Source organism: Eptatretus burgeri, chromosome 5, assembly GCF_056783735.1.
Source record: "Eptatretus burgeri isolate ZD-2024b chromosome 5, Ebu_testis_v1, whole genome shotgun sequence".
NCBI classification, from domain to species: domain Eukaryota; kingdom Metazoa; phylum Chordata; class Myxini; order Myxiniformes; family Myxinidae; genus Eptatretus; species Eptatretus burgeri.
Window position 1 is genome coordinate 33,560,496 of NC_140965.1, and position 15,891 is coordinate 33,576,386.

The window sequence follows — 15,891 nt, forward strand, 5'->3', positions numbered from 1 at the left end:
CCGCACTGTACACTGAACACCGTCCTCCCAAAGAAAAAAAAAAACCGGGAGTCTGGAACACTGACGCTAACCATTACCTTGACGTGTTTCGACTTATGAGCACCTTTCAAGTAACGTGTGTCAACGATCGCATATTGCGCGTACAACTTATTCCCATCGCATGCGGAGCATGTGTCATATGGCAAGTACGTCGTAAAATTTTCAACATGTTTAAAATTACAAGACGTACTCCAATTAATACGACGTATGATAGCGTACTTTAGCGTTCTATTCACGCATACCAAACTTACCCATACCGTATTCGACGTGCGCCAGCGTTTTAGACGCATTTTTCAGAGGTCGGCGTACGCTGGCAAGATCGCCAAGGTGTGACTGCGATGTTGACACTTCCATTTCTGCGGCGGTTATGATTTGAATCGTTGTGCGGCGGCCTTTTAATAGGCTACGCCACGTGATCGTCGGCGATACGTGCAGCGCTCTATGCATAAGTTTGACTATCGTTGGGGATAGGTTGTGAAGACCGACAACAGGTTCAGCATTCGTTGGTATAAGTTATCTATAACACAACGAAACGTTCTGTGTCCGTTACTCATACGTTATGCATAAGACCAAGTCGTTATGAATACGTCCGAATCTTTAAAAAAAAAAACATCAAAAGTTCAACGTAAGCCAGCACTTCACATACATTTTAATACGTTGCCATTGCTGGCTAAAACATCAAGGTGTGACTGGGCCTTTAACGGGACATATCTTGGTGATCCTCATCAGCTGACGGCATAATGAAACATGCTCAAATTAATTGGGTCACTTATTTTTGGTTCGGTCAGGAAATCAAAATAAAATTTAACTTAATTGTATCATAGATATGTAAAACGTCATGGCCATTTTGCACACAAAAAACACAGCTTTTAATCAAAATAGTTCATGCATTTCTTCAGGAAAAAGGCCACGCATTTCTCAACCCAACTACGTAGTGCTTTGTAAGAAGTGCAAATCAAAAATTCTGATCATTTAAAGAAAAATAAAATAAAGCAACACTTACCTGTGACTGGCCTGTAAACCATAGTTGGAATGATTAAACCGGCTGTTTATTTTTCGTTCAGCAAGAAAGTTCATCAGAGCCTCAGGGATAGGGATAACGTTCAGGTAGCGACGAATGGTAACAATGTCGAGTGGATAACCATTGTCTGAAATCCGATTGATCACCCAGGCTCCACGTCGTGTGCTCAAATAAACCTGTTGGGTAAGATGATGGAAAATTAGTTCTTGTGAAACAGATCGAGACCATGTTTACATGCATGTCAGTTTGTACAACAACAAAAAAAACCTAAAGTGCTAAAAAAAAAATCATCTTGACTTCTTCATATGCTCCTAACGAAGCCTGAATGTATGTTGCAAAAACGACACAAATTTTCTTGTTATTTCCAGCTTTGGACGTTTGATTTATCAGTGTAAGCTTTTCTGTAATCGTCTTTAGATTCTGTAGACAGACAGCCAGTGCTCACATATTTCCAGTTTTCTCATTTTGATATTCTCTGGGTGGAGTTTTGGTCGATAATATCAGCCTGGTGTTGGCTTAGTGGTTAAGATGGTTGGCCTGGGGTCTTAGGTTCCTGAGTTCGAGACCCATTGGCACTGAATGAACACCAGGTGGGGTTGACACAGCCTGTCATCCTTCCAAGGTCGGCGAAATGAGCACCAGTATACTGGTGTAGGAGCACAGCAGCAGTGGCATAGTCACACCCCAACAAAATGAAAGCGAACAGGTAATCTAAAGCTGTGATATGCAAGAAGAAGTCGATTATGTGAGCAGAGAATAATATATTGTTATGGATTTCACAATCGGATCCGACTAATGCATGCAGACATTTAGGTCCTCAGACAACTATTTCCATAGATCCATGTCCAAGATAGCCCATCTCCTTGTCTGGCAGGATTCTAACTTTAATGCATTGGAGGAGGGTACAGAACAGATTCCCTTTCTGATGGGATGGCCTTTTTCTCTTTACGACAAGTTCATGCATGCGAGATAGCTGTTAGCCCAACGAAGGCTCATTGTACCCCATTTCCATCGGGACACATTGGCTTGGAGGGAGACGATTTATTTACACTTTGGACTTCCAGGACATTTGATTTTGCACACCGCGGGCTTTTCGTGAATGGTTATTCTGATAGCCAAATACAGCTGTGGATCATTTACCTCACCTACCTATCTTTCATTGACGTTCGACACCCACATCTTTCACCGACGTTGACGTCCACCTTTTTCCATCGACGTTCGACACCCACCTCTTTCACCGACGTTGATGTCCACCTTTTCCATCGAAGTTTGGCAGTTCTCTAGATGCTGGCTGGCTCTTGTTCGTGTCGGGCTAAACGAGGAAGGAATGATCGCGAGATTGACGATTGGAGGTGACGTGTAGCGATGCGCCAATGGGCAAGGTGGATTTGGCTGAAGTCTGCTTGAGGCTCGCCCACACTGGTTGCCTATAAAAAGGGCAGGTGGACCGCTTTCCTGTCAGTTGGTTGGTGAGCTGGTGAGTTGGTGACAGCCTTACATCTACTTACAGCTGTAGGTTGATTACGGCTCCTGATAGCTCCTGATGGTGGGTGATGGTTGGACCGTTCCTGCTGGTTCCGCTCGGGACCTGCTCTTGGCGTACCTGATTCTTGGCGTCCCTGATTCCTGGGGGTGACGTTGATTGCTGTTCGAGCCTGCTTGCAGGTGGGTGCAGGGCGAGGCAGGGCGCGAGCAGCAGACCAAGGCACACTCACACATTTTGGGACATTTTGTTGGACGCATGATGACTTCTGCCTTGGTAAGCCAAGACCAGATGTATTTTCCCCCCTGAATTATCTGCTGGGTACCCTTGTCTCGTGTTTAATCGTTAAGTAAGGCAGAGTGCTAAGTATCTGCTCTTTGTCTGTTTTTCTATGAATGCCTGATTAATTCTTCTTCTTTGACATTATTTTGATTGATTTGAATTTACCTATTTTCACCACAAGGAAATAAAAAGTTCTTCAGTTCATTTATTTTTTCCTTATCAATAAATTCCTTGTTGACGTTTCAACCTGTCCGTGCTTGTCCTTTCCTTCCATTAATCCAACATTGTCCGAACCAAGATAGACTGGGAGGTAGTTCCCAAACTAATTAACCTGTCATAGTCAGCATGCACCAGCAGTAAATGCTCAGCCACCCTAATTAATATCTAATCGAGATAAGAGTGTTGCATCGCCGAGGGCAAGCTCCCTGTTCTGGGAGCCACGTGACCTCGAGTTAAATGGAAAATTACATGGTGGACACTGGAACTCCTGGTTAATTGATTGGCGTTCGTGGTTCGAAAACAGCCCACCGTACCACAAATTAATTGAGCAGTGGCCCCAGGTCCAGCTCTTCAAAGGAGAAACAGGGATGAACCCCCTCATAATACACTCGGTACCCATGGCTGTAACAAAATATACATGTGTGTGTTTGTATACATATATATATATATATATATATTGTTGCAGTTGAGGAAATTCGCAAACCACCATTCAGGTCCTGTAGGTGAGATATCTCTGTAGTAACATGTGTAGTTAGCCCCAAACCCGTTGTTTAGAGGGAATAAATGTGATTCATTTGGGCTGCGACCCTTTAAGATAGCCTTTTTTTTCTGTTCTATCTTTATTTTGAACCAACCACGTCTCAACCGCCATCACACAACAACCACCAACCGCAACGCCGCTTCACAACAACAACAACGCCAACAGCCACGACCTTTACCTTCACAACTCGCTCCTGCAAACATCGCATCACCGCCATTCCAAACGGCACCATGGCCGGGCATCGGGCTGTCCTGGACTCGTGCAAGACGCGCGCCGAGCCGCGGGTACAAAGTGCGGCCTTTCCGAGGAGAAGTCGGATCAGGAATGATACACGCCCACTTCCGATCCGTCCAATCAGCAAGCGCGGGGAGATTTGGCCCCGCCTCCAGGCGCGTCAGAGTAGAATCGATAGGGGAGGTTCACGCCCACTTTTCCTCCGTCCAATGGGCGAGCGTGGCTCCGCCCCCGAGCTCATCCTGATCCAGAAATTTGCATATGGGTTCTCCTGCCGTACTATAAAGCGCCGAGCGCAGGGCGAATTTAGTGTTTTTTGGGCTCAGGCGAGTTGCAGAAGTATGGCAGCGGCAGAGTGTGGCAGCAGCAGTCAAGACGGGTCTGGAGGAGTCAGTCTGTCGGGGTTCGGAGTCTGTCGGGGAGCTGCAGAGAAGGGAAGCCGAGAGCGCGGTTGAGGTCGCAGTGGAGTCGCTCGTCGTGGGACCCAAGCAAGCCAGCTATCCTCTTTCCCCAGAGCATCAACAATTCCCCCCTTGCCCCCCCCCCCGCGCTGAGATAGTGCGGAAAGGGGGGCCCCGTTCCCACCCCATTCCAAGCAGTGCCAACGAAACCCGCGGAGGAGCGCGGAGTCGGGGCACTGCCGCCACATTTGCGGCTCATCACAAGACGGGTAGGCTCCACCCGGTCTCGCGGCCCAAAGGCCCGTCTGCCCCCTTGTTGTTGAGGGTGGCCCTTTTCTTTTGCTTTTTAGAATATGTGTTGTCGGCGCCGTCTGTAAAGTAAAACTGTGTAAGTGTTGCCGTGTGCTCGCGTAGTCGGTCGTAGATCTGCATTGTTGTGTTTCTTTTGTTGCAATTGCTTTTGGTGCATAATTGTTGTAATTGTATATGTGTGCTTTCCGTGTGCCGCGGAATAAATGTGCCTCATGTTGAACTGTTTTTCCCGTTTCGCTTCGTCTTTTCTTTAATTGAATCTCCATCTTACTTCACGTAAAGGGTTGGTAGTGGGTTTAAAACGCCCGATAATTAATCGGAACCGTCGAGGTCGACGATAACACCGCTCGGTTATCCCGATAGTACGGTACGGGTCGCTTTAAGTGGCCCGTGTCCGGAGTCGACCTGTGGCGAGGTGCGATCGCCCGGTCTACCCTCCGTGTGGGTACTTAGGTCGGTCGAATTTGGCGAACAACCCTATCCCACGCGGGGGGCCGATTGGCACGATCGTGGTGAAGCCGAAAGGCCCACCCCTGACTAGTTCCCGGCGTTAGTCCGAGAGGGTCACGACAGAATTGTCCGTCCCGTGGACAACGTGCCGCGATTCGAGTTACGTGGCCGATCGCGAATTCGCAACAATATATATATGTATATATGTATATATATGTATATATGTATATATATGTATATATGTATATATATATATATATATATATATATATATATATATATATATATATATATATATATATGTACAGAAGGGTGTTTCAAAAAAATTAAAGTTTGATTTTTGCTGCTCCCTGATTTTGCCTTTGTTCCAATACCCCATAAGAACTTATCGGTCAAAAATGAACAAAATTCCATGATATTTAGGGTTTCCTCAAGTTGGCACAATTATGTCCATTATGGAGAAGACATTTTGCACTGCAATGTCAAAAAGCTCATCTCGGTCTCCTTGGAAAAACTATTCTTTCATCCTATATGACTGCTGTGGTTTTTGAAAATATCAAACAACCATATTAATTGTGAAGTGTACTGCGTTGTGCATATTCGACGGCAAGTTGTCAGTTACAGTTTGGCAAATTTCATCAATATTGTGCCAACTTGAGGATCCCCTAAACGTCCTCCAATCTGCTTCATATTTGGTGTATATGTTTCTCCTGTCAAATGGAACAAAGGCACACCCAGGGAGCATGAATATTCATGCTTTTATTTTTTACCCCCCATTATGAAGCACCCTAATGTACAGTATATGTATATGTATATATATATATATATATACTGTATATACAATATACATATATGTACACACACAGTTATTCAGGGAGATGATTACAAACATTAATCTTTATAAACAGCAGCGTGTGACGGGTGGAAAAAGAGAGTTGTCTCAGTAATTTCGAAAACATGTTGATGCAGCAAAAGACTCAGAAATTCGGTGTTATTTCACAACAACTCGCTCAGAGTGGGCGGCGGAGCGCAAAGCACTCGCTCAGAGTTGGCGGTGGAGCGCGAAGCACAAGTTTAGAGTGACGTGGCAGGCAAAAGCGTCTGCAGTGCGTGAACGATTCGCTCAGAAAGATGTAGTGCGGTACCGCTATCGACTACTCCCTCAATTGCAGTGCTTGCATGAGTGCTTAAGCCACTCATGCAAGCACTCCAATTAAATGGTTCATAAGGAATGTTTGGTCAGGCCGTCGCTGCATATAATGTGGGATCCCTTTCACGTTAAAGCGGGTATTCACACGCACGTAACATTTAATGAAAACAATGAATACGTTCAAATAATGACAATCTACCAAAGGGTTGCAGCTTAATTCAGGACAACCAGGGAGACATCGTAAAGTTCAATCGCTCATGAAATAAAGATTACATATAATTCGCCATCTTGCCTGCTTGTCTGTGCATGTGTCATGTTGTACTGTCGTGTTGCCGGGTCTCGGTGGCGAGCACGACCGCAAGGGGGAGCAGTAGAGTCGGCTCCACCGAACACCCGGAATTTAGGTCATACCTTTCAGATAAAACTGAAAGGTCACGGGTCCCTTATCGGACCGAACATCGCCAATAGGTTGACCACGTAGGGTAGGGTCAATTGCCAATTTCAATTTCCCTCAATACCCACACAGTCTAACTACCAGGGAACCACACCCTCGGCTGACCACACCCTTGGAAACACACCCTTGAAAGAAGTCTCTGGCACAGTGGAATGGATGGATGCAAAAACACAAAATGCACGAGCTGCACAATGCAGTCCCTGTGATGTGGCTGCCTGCAGGGCAGTCCTTGCAAACACTGGCAATGGTCCTGGGACACATGGATGGATGGTGACACAGGGGGAAATGCAAACAGGGGCAGCAGGCATGGGGTCATGACAAAGGCAAGCAAATGAGGCATGGCAAGGCAGATGCAGACCAGCAACTGTAGCACAACAGGCTGGCATATGAAGCTGGCCGGCCTCGGGTATGGTCCGTGAGGTTCTGTGGATGGAGTGCGGTGGTGTCCGCCGCTCCGAAAGCGGGCTCGGACCTAACCTACCGTCTCCCCCCCAACCTATCGCCTCTGCCTGTCTTTGTCCACACCCACTCCCTTAATTTGCAACAAGAAAACAACCAAATTTAGCCACCTTTTAAAAAATATTATTATTATTCTTTATTTTATTTATTTTTCTCTATAATTTCGTCTCCCTCACCCCCTTTGTCGTCTTTGTCCGGCTAACCTATCCTGTCCATCTACTCCCAACCCCTAAGTTCCTGTTTTGGAGGGGACTAAGGGAGAGACTAGCGTCCTGTCTCTCGGCCCAATGAAGCCCCAGAATAGCCTCCTACAGATTTCAGCAATCTTTCTGAAGGTGGGTCCAGCAGCCTACGGAGAGCGAAGGGATGGATGGTGCGAAGGGGTACATTTCCTAACTATCCTATTTTTATTAACTTTAAACTACCCCGGGGCTTTTCAAAACGCCTGTCACTTTAAACTATTGGTTCTAGAAACCATGATTCCCATTGCCCGTGTTGGTGTCCCATTATAGATTTTGGCCTAGCCCTCAAATTTTCACTCGTGCTTTTGCACAATTTCATGGCTGAGCAGCGTGGCTCACATGGCAGGGATTCCCCCTCTGCCGAATCTCAAACTACGGCACCCCCGGGCCCTGAGGCTGTCTCCGAGCCTACCTGCTCCCTATGAAGGCAGGGCGTTTCCTTTCCTGGCATTGCCCCCCTCCGATGCCCACGTGGCATTTTGGTGCTCCGGGTCCCGTTCCGTCGGTCGCCCATGCCCACTACACTATCCCGGTCCCTCGGACTCTTGGCCTACTCTGGCCGACTGTGGTGCCCGGGGTGCCCTCTACTCGATACTCACCTTTTGACAGCCACGCTCCCAGCTGGTCAATGAACTTTTGCACCCCTCCAAATGGGTTTTGTGCCTTCATACACCACCAACACAGAACGACCTCCTTTTGGTAAATTTGAATAACCCACTAACTAACATTACACTGACCCCAGGGTCACTTGGGTGAGATTCACTCCTCCCCCCACTCATTCATTCGCACCATGCATCCCACATTCGCTCCATTCACACTCTTGGGCCTGCTGTCCCATACTCATTCATCACACATTTTTAATTTTCCAATTCACACCAACACTCCAACACTGCCATTGTGCTAACTAAATTCCCCTAACTACTGCTCCCCATCATCCCATAAGCTAGTGCACTTTCCATTTAATTCTACCGCTAAGCTACGTCCCCACTACACATTCCATGTCGGTCCATGTCTCCAAAATCTATTCTAAATCTAAATCTACTTTCCCACTATCTAGTCCACGGGCCCCCTGGAGGACGGCTCATGCCCCCATGAGGCCGGTCTAACTCAGCTAAACCCATCCCGCTAACTCGTGCTCCTATGCCCAAACGGGATGCTTGCCACATCTTGCAGGGCCGTGAACTTGGAGCGAGGCTTTTTTATTTATTATTATTTTTTTGGTACCGCCAAGGCGGCGGTCTACAGCTTGCCCGTTCGTCCCTTCCATAGGGCGATTATGTGCAGCCTTGTCGTCGCCCTGCGCATAACAATCAGCACTCGCTTTTGAGGGGTCCGACAAGCGAGCCAACGCGCGCTGCTCGCACGTAACTCGTGATGCAAGGTCCCCAGTGACGTCACTCGCACACTGAACCTGCGCGGTTTCCCGTGCAGGCCAGCCCAAGCATATCATCCCGGGGACCCGCTCTGCGTTCTGTGAACAGAACACGCGGCGGACAGCACGTGGAGCTTCACACACGTGCCCGCCTGTGGACCCGTCTGTTCCAAATTCGTACAACACTCGCCTACATTTTAACCGTCCGCACGGTCTTCTTGTCCCAAACGCCGAGCGTTTCCACACCGGATTCCCTCCACGTAGACGCCCACGCAAGGGCCATTCGCAAAATGCCGAACGGGCCTTGTACTCGGCGTCTCGCCTGATCGGCGCGGTTCCCAAAATAGCTCTACGCGGCCTATTAGGCTCGCCATTCAAATCTCTCATCTGGATTGGTCCATGTACCATTCCCACACATGAACTTACGCATTCCATGTCGCTCGCATTCTGCACACATTTCAAAAGACGCTCCGGGACAATCACATCGGGGATTCGGGTTAACCTAAGGAATCCCGGGGTTTCCATGCCCCAAGCTCCGCGTGCACTCATTCGCACCATACACCCGGTCGACCTCGCATGGCTCGACTGGACTTACCTGGTCACGATCTGCTTCGAGGGAGCTTACCATCTGCCCCTGTTCCTGAGCGAGGTTACACTGATGCTCGCACCAGGTCCCGATACATTCTACCAGCTCACCCCCATTGTCCCTCACTAACTCTATGTGTGTGTGCTCGTCTTTAGTTTCATTCAATTTGTCCCCCTCTTTTGATTCCTCCATCTCCGTCACCTCGTTTATTATTTACGTTACTTCCTGGCTTTCTGTCTCTTTTATTTCCTGTGTCTGTCACCTCCTTTAATTTTTTTCTTCGTCCCCTCGTGTCTCACCCTACACATTTCCCCAATTATTGTCGTGGTGTCGCTCGTCCCCTCGACCTTACCCGTCTCCATCACGGACCGACAAACCTTCACACTCCTCCTCCCTCGACTCAGTCGTTTCCCCACGTGCAGGCGCCATTATGCCTCTTATGCCCGCCTGCAGGCTTAACCCCATGCTCTGCATCTCACCCCACTGTGTTCGCATGTCACCCCTCATCTCATCCATTTTGCGCGCATTTGCATCCATTTTGCACGCATTGCATTTTATTTCATTCTTCATGTCTCGTAACCTCGCATCCATCTTGTTTCCTAACATCTCCACTAACCGGCCCATGTCAAATGGCCCTGACGAAGCCGATTCGCCACGGACTGGGAGGGAAGTTTGACGGGGAGGGGGGTGTCATACGCCGCCACCCCCACCGCTCCCAATGCGACCTTTGGGTTCGGTTGTGGGGAAAGTTCTTGCATGGGAGTGGTGTCCTGGACCATGGGTTCCTCTAACACTACACTACTACCCACCTGCCCCAGCTCATCTTGGCTTGCCATGTTGCGTATGAGAAATAAATTTCACTCGCTCGCAACTTGGGGGAATGGGGGGGGGGGTTGCTCCCTACACCCCTGATCCAAATCCCGTGAATTTCTCTACGGAAGAGGAGAGGCCGAATCGCACTCCTGAACACCAATTGTTGTGATTGGTGTCCTGCAAATTATCGATGCAGGTGGAGGGGTTCATACCCCACTCCTGACAACCAATTGAAGTGATGCAAGGTCTCGGTGGCAAGCACGACAGCAAGGGGGAGCAGTAGAGTCGGCTCCACCGAACACCCGGAATTTAGGTCGTACCTTTCAGATAAATCCGAAAGGTCACGGGTCCCTTATCGGAACGAAGACCGCCAATATCTCGACTACATGGGAGAGGGTCAATTGCCAATTTCAATGTACCTAAATACCCACACAGTCTAACTACCGGGGAACCACACCCTCGGCCGACTCTGTCCGATCCGTGTCGCAGGTAACGGCTCGGATCCGGCGTAACCGAGCGGAGTTACCCGAGCCGCACCGGACCAAATGGACAATTTACCCTCGCTATCTCTCAATACACAGCGTGCTAAGCAAATAAAAGAAACACAGAAACGAGCTGGTACATTCAACAAAAGGGATATTTATTTATAACAATAATCTGGGAGGGGAACACAGAGCAGAGTTATCACGAATAAAGAATGTTTTGTACAATGAGCAAAAGAAAGCACTTACACAATTCTACTTGAAGACGGGCCCAGACACAGACACACACCCAAAGAAATGGACCCCGTCGGGTCTTTATTGAAGGTTTCCAGCTTGGGAAAAGGTGAGCTGGAGACCAGAGCTAGCTTAGACCTTACCGCCTCGTGCGGCCCTTGACTTGAATCCGCAACTTGATGCCGCTGCAATCACCGGGTACGGAGGGCAGCGTCGGGCTCCAGCACGCTCCTCCGGCACACGACGAGTCAGTGAGCGCCAGCAGAGGAGACAGGCAAGCGATTCTCGTCCTGACAGACTCGCAAGCAGGCGATCCTCTCGGGACAGGCTCAAGGGAAGAACGAACAGACCACCTCACGCACACCTGCTCTTCTCTTCACCCCCCCCCCTCCCCGACGCAACTAGCCTCCGGATTGGCCGGTGGGTTGTCAGGCGACTTGTGACGGCCTCCTGATTGGCTGGGGCGCACATGTGGTGCTCGTCCTCCGCTCATTGGCTGGAGGAAACGCTCTCTGCCCCTCCTCGGAGTGGAGCTTCGAACCTAATCGACGAAAGCTCCGCCCACGTCCTCAGCCAAAACACGTGCGTAATGGTGACCGGTCAAGTGCGGGAAGGTGGCGTTGTTGTAGTGGATGTCGTAGTCATATCTGTTGTTGTTGTTGTTGGTGGTGAAGAAATCCAAACGATAAAATAATTCACAGCGCACATACAATTAATCACCCATTAAACATAGGACGGCGCCCTACCTAGAAACACATACTTACCGATATAACTGATCTATAGGACCTGTATGTTCAGGGCTCATGGCTTCCAGATTCGTAACAGTACATCCGTTCGGTACACGTGGTATCACCTGCTCTTCACGTGGTACAGGGCACGAGGTCTAGTCGTGAATACATTAAATCACACTGTTGCTCAATGAAACTTGTTAATTTTGACATGTTCCTAAATATTTTGTTCACTCAATAGAATTCTCCAAACAGTAGAAAAAGGTAATTATGCTTTGGAAATTTCACATTTCCTTGTGTGTGTATGGAGAATGAAGGAAAATAGCCTTGATTGCTTAAAGTAAATAGGTATATTGGCTTAGTTATAAGACTTGTTATTTCATTAAATTCTCAGATTTCACAACAGATTTCGACACTTATTTAGTCAGGATGATAGCCAATCCTCAAAACCGAAATAATACTTCGATGATATAATTTGATCCGTGAGAGTACATCATGGAAAATCATATCACATCATGCATGAAATTGCTCCACGCTCCTAATTAGGGAATTGTTGAGCAGGCCAAAAAAACATGGCGGCTTTATACCCCAGCAAGGTAACCCAGGATGTGCCTGAAGACCCCATTGAGAGCAAGGTGGTTGACGATGTGCCTGATAAATAATATAACTAAACAAGGCCATTAATTGCCATGAAAAGGGGTGTTTTCATTAACCAAAACACCCAATTTTCACTCTTGCACTCCCTTAGAGTTCCTTTAGTATGCATGCAGTTCCCCAAGTATGCATGCAAAATTTCAGGCTGCGATGTTTCATGGTTTTGGAGTTATGGAGGAGACGCGCACAATTATTGTTGACTGTGCATAAGTTTGGGTGCCCCCTCATTCCTATCTGTGTCAGTTGATCGCTTGGTCCATACCGTTTATGACAATGTCTCGTCTACCCTCTTCCATTTACTTTTCTTTATAAGAAATACCCTTATAATTACAAGAGACATCTTTCTTTCCATTGTCTCTTGTGCGTGTCCCACCGCTTGGTTCGGTTTTTATTGAATGATCCTTGGGGAACGGTAACCGTAAGTTAAATTAACTGAATACAGTACAGAAACGTTTTGAAAATCTGCAGAGGCATTCATAAGTCCTTCGACACTGAGGCATAACACGTTAATGAGCCTCAGACATGACAATGTGTACACAAGTGGGGCATGATTGCACACTTCACGCAATTACTTGGGTGCATCCTTTTGACAGACATAATAAATACAAGCTTGATATATTTGATGAAGTGTGTGAGCGAGCTTTTTATATTTAACTTCTGTGGATTGGCTCGCTACGCTCACCTCTCCACACGTCATTGCAGAGATTGACGTCACAGATTTGATGTGTTGTCATGATTTTCACCAATCATAATACAAACATTTCTCTTGTCCAAATTTTTTTGTAATATTGGCGATATTATATTTATTTGTGATAAAAAAAGGCCCGGTTGGTAGAAATGGTAAAGGGTCTAAGCTGTCTAATCTCTCTGAAGGGTGTTAGGCGTCAAAATTGTTTAGGTCTGAGGGGTCTAAAGGGTCCTCAGAGCCTTTTGGGTCCTTGGGTCTTCTGGGACGTTTGGGTCTTTAGGGGTCTTGAAGGGTCTTCAATGGTCGAAGAGATCTCAGCAGTCTAAAGCGTCGAAACGTACATCCCATTAGTACGTTCTTGATAGACATATGTGTATGAAGTCAGTGTGCAACTGACGTTCAAACAGGACGTGATTCCTCGGCATGTACCTCTTCACGGACTGATGGACAGCTTCCCGGACTGACTCATCACCTCACGGACTGTATTTTCGTTTTTTATACATCGATGAAGTGTATTGTATTTCTTAACTCACCTCCACTTACTCTTCTGCTGATCATTGTCTGACTGAAGTCCTGCTGTTTTATTCCAAATTGGTGAGGTACCCGTGCTATGCACTGGAAGGGGCTGGACAGCCGGTTCATGAAGGACTTGAGCAAAAAACTTACTGCAGCTGACCCCAACAGAAGTAAGGTCCGTAATATTTCTGTGACGTCGCAATGGCGAAACTGCAAATGCCGAATCCACAAATATCATGGGTAGAAACCCTCACGTAATTTCCTCATTCTGCTTTAAACTCAATCTCTATGTTTTAATTCCACATCAGCATCATGCTAATCACAAATACGAGACCATCTATCTCTAATTCCAGCAGTGTGTGTGTGTGTGTGTGTGTGTGTGTGTGTGTGTGTGTGTGTGTGTGTGTGCGTGTGCGTGCGTGCGTGCGTGCGTGCGTGCGTGCGTGCGTGCGCGCGCGTGCGCGTGCGCGTGCGTGCGTGCGCGCGTGTGACCGCTGTTTCTCGACAACCACTGGTCCGATATAATTGAAACTTACCAGGTATATTGCTGGGGACCTGAGGATGTTCCTTTTCAAGGTTTGATATTAATCGGACAAGTGCTTCCCAAGTTATGGCCATTTATTTACGAAACCAATGACAAGACACGTTGTTAGGTGGGCATGGCCGATGGGGAAGGGAAGCTCAGCCGCGTTCCCCATTTCGGGTTACAACGTACGGGCTTCCGGAGAGTGATGACTTCGTATATTCTAATAATTTCTCGATTTCTTATGCGCATTTATAGATAAACACAATGTCCCAAGTTATGATCGTTTTCATATTAGACGGTGCATAAATTTCGGTAACATCACAGTGAGCTGGTGTGCTCCGAACCAGGAAGTTAATTTTTTTTTTCTCTCTTCTCTTCTCTTTTTGTTTTTCCTTGCGATGACATTGCGAAAAGGCAAAATACGTTGGCGCTAATTGAATATTTGGGCATTAAAACTAAATTGCGAATAATCGTAACTGTGAATATTATGCAAAGTTCCGGGCCACGCACGTTCGGGCACGCGAGAGCGAAGAAACGGCCTGTGTGGTTGTTGTTTGTTGCTCACGGTTTGAATATTTATTTATTTATTAAATAATTAATTATTATTATTATTATTTTTTTGTTCCGGGCACGTACTAGTTTAATAAATTACAAACACTCATGAGGTAAACAAATATAGACGCCATGCTCAGGTGACACTCAATACAGACTAATCTGCCGGCGAGAAAGGGCGGATACAAAACACTTCATATGGATTGAAAATAAAAATCATTGTATTGAAAAATTTATGAAACCTCCCACCCACCTGAGGACATCCACTGGGACGCCAAAACGTTCCACAAAAGGTTTGACAGGGCGAGCCCCAAAACTGAGGGTGTAGTTCAGGGACGGACAGACAGACACTCCTGCTTCATAATATGGATAAATGCCTTCTGCTTATCATTAATCACATTTTGCACCTCCTTGCTTCGCCAAAAGGGAGTGTCTTCATTTTGTCTCACACAGAATCGTATTTTATTCTTATCCAATCCTGCCCTTCCATCCCACCGTTCAATAAAGTAAGCATCTCAGTACTAGCGTATTTTACCCCTGAAGGTAACTGGAATCTTTTTTTCTTTGGACTCACCTCTCGTTCATGCATATTATCTCTGCCCTTTCTTTTCTCTCCTACCCCCCCCCCCCACCGCCTCCCCAAAGCTTTGTATCAGCTCCTCATTTGGAAAGCCTAATCTTAACCCCACTAAATAAATTGTTGATGTAAATCTGACCAAAAACATTTTTGTCAATTCCTAACCTGTTATTATTTACTTTACTGCTTCGGTGTAGCTCTATTTCTTTTGCATAAAATGCCTCGAGAAGGGTTGCAGCTCAATTTCAGCAGAATAAGGAATCCTCCAGTAAAATGATACAACCACATGAAAAGCCACCTGAGGCTGATCCAAAGTTATTGCAAGACGATGATGAAGAAGAGGAGGTTGTTTTCATTACCTGTGCAGCATGCCTGCTCACTTCCACTGCAATGTCTCCACCTGAGTTCCCAATGCCAATCACCAGCACACGCTTGTCTTTGTACTCCCATGGCTCCTTGTACTCCCTGCTGTGCATGTATGGACCCTTAAACCTATCAATTCCTGTAAAAACAAACCATTAAAACCTTGGATTAGCTAATAATACAGCAACATTTCAACTTCAACTCTCCACCGCTCTTCTCATTTCATTTTTATATGAATCAGGCATCAATTATTCCAATTTATGTGCAATTGATTATCGTCATTTTGTCATTCTCGTTCATTTTGTCAAAGAGATTTATGTAATGATATGCACATTAACATCCAAAAAAATTCCTCGACCATATTTGACACAATTGGACAAAACCATAATGTGAAAGATAGTCTCATCATCTTGTGATACAGATTCCAGAAAAACTTAATTATTTTGTGTGCAATTGAAACATTATATTATTAGCTCATCTGTAAATGGAATGCCAGATAAGGTGTCATTGTGC

At 46.6% G+C, this 15,891-nt stretch overlaps 1 protein-coding gene across 9 annotated transcripts in view; it reads right to left on the reverse strand.

The window, feature by feature from the left end:
• LOC147026193 (flavin-containing monooxygenase 5-like) overlaps positions 1-15,891 on the reverse strand; it is a 148,872-nt gene that overhangs the window by 19,115 nt on the left and 113,866 nt on the right. For all 9 annotated transcript variants that reach the window (XM_085881330.1, XM_085881327.1, XM_085881331.1 and 6 more), the window contains 2 exons: positions 15,375-15,517; positions 1,043-1,236 (listed from right to left, as the gene is read on the reverse strand). In XM_085881330.1, the coding sequence (XP_085737456.1) occupies positions 1,043-1,236; positions 15,375-15,517 (337 nt within the window). The remainder of the gene's footprint in view (positions 1-1,042; positions 1,237-15,374; positions 15,518-15,891) is intronic.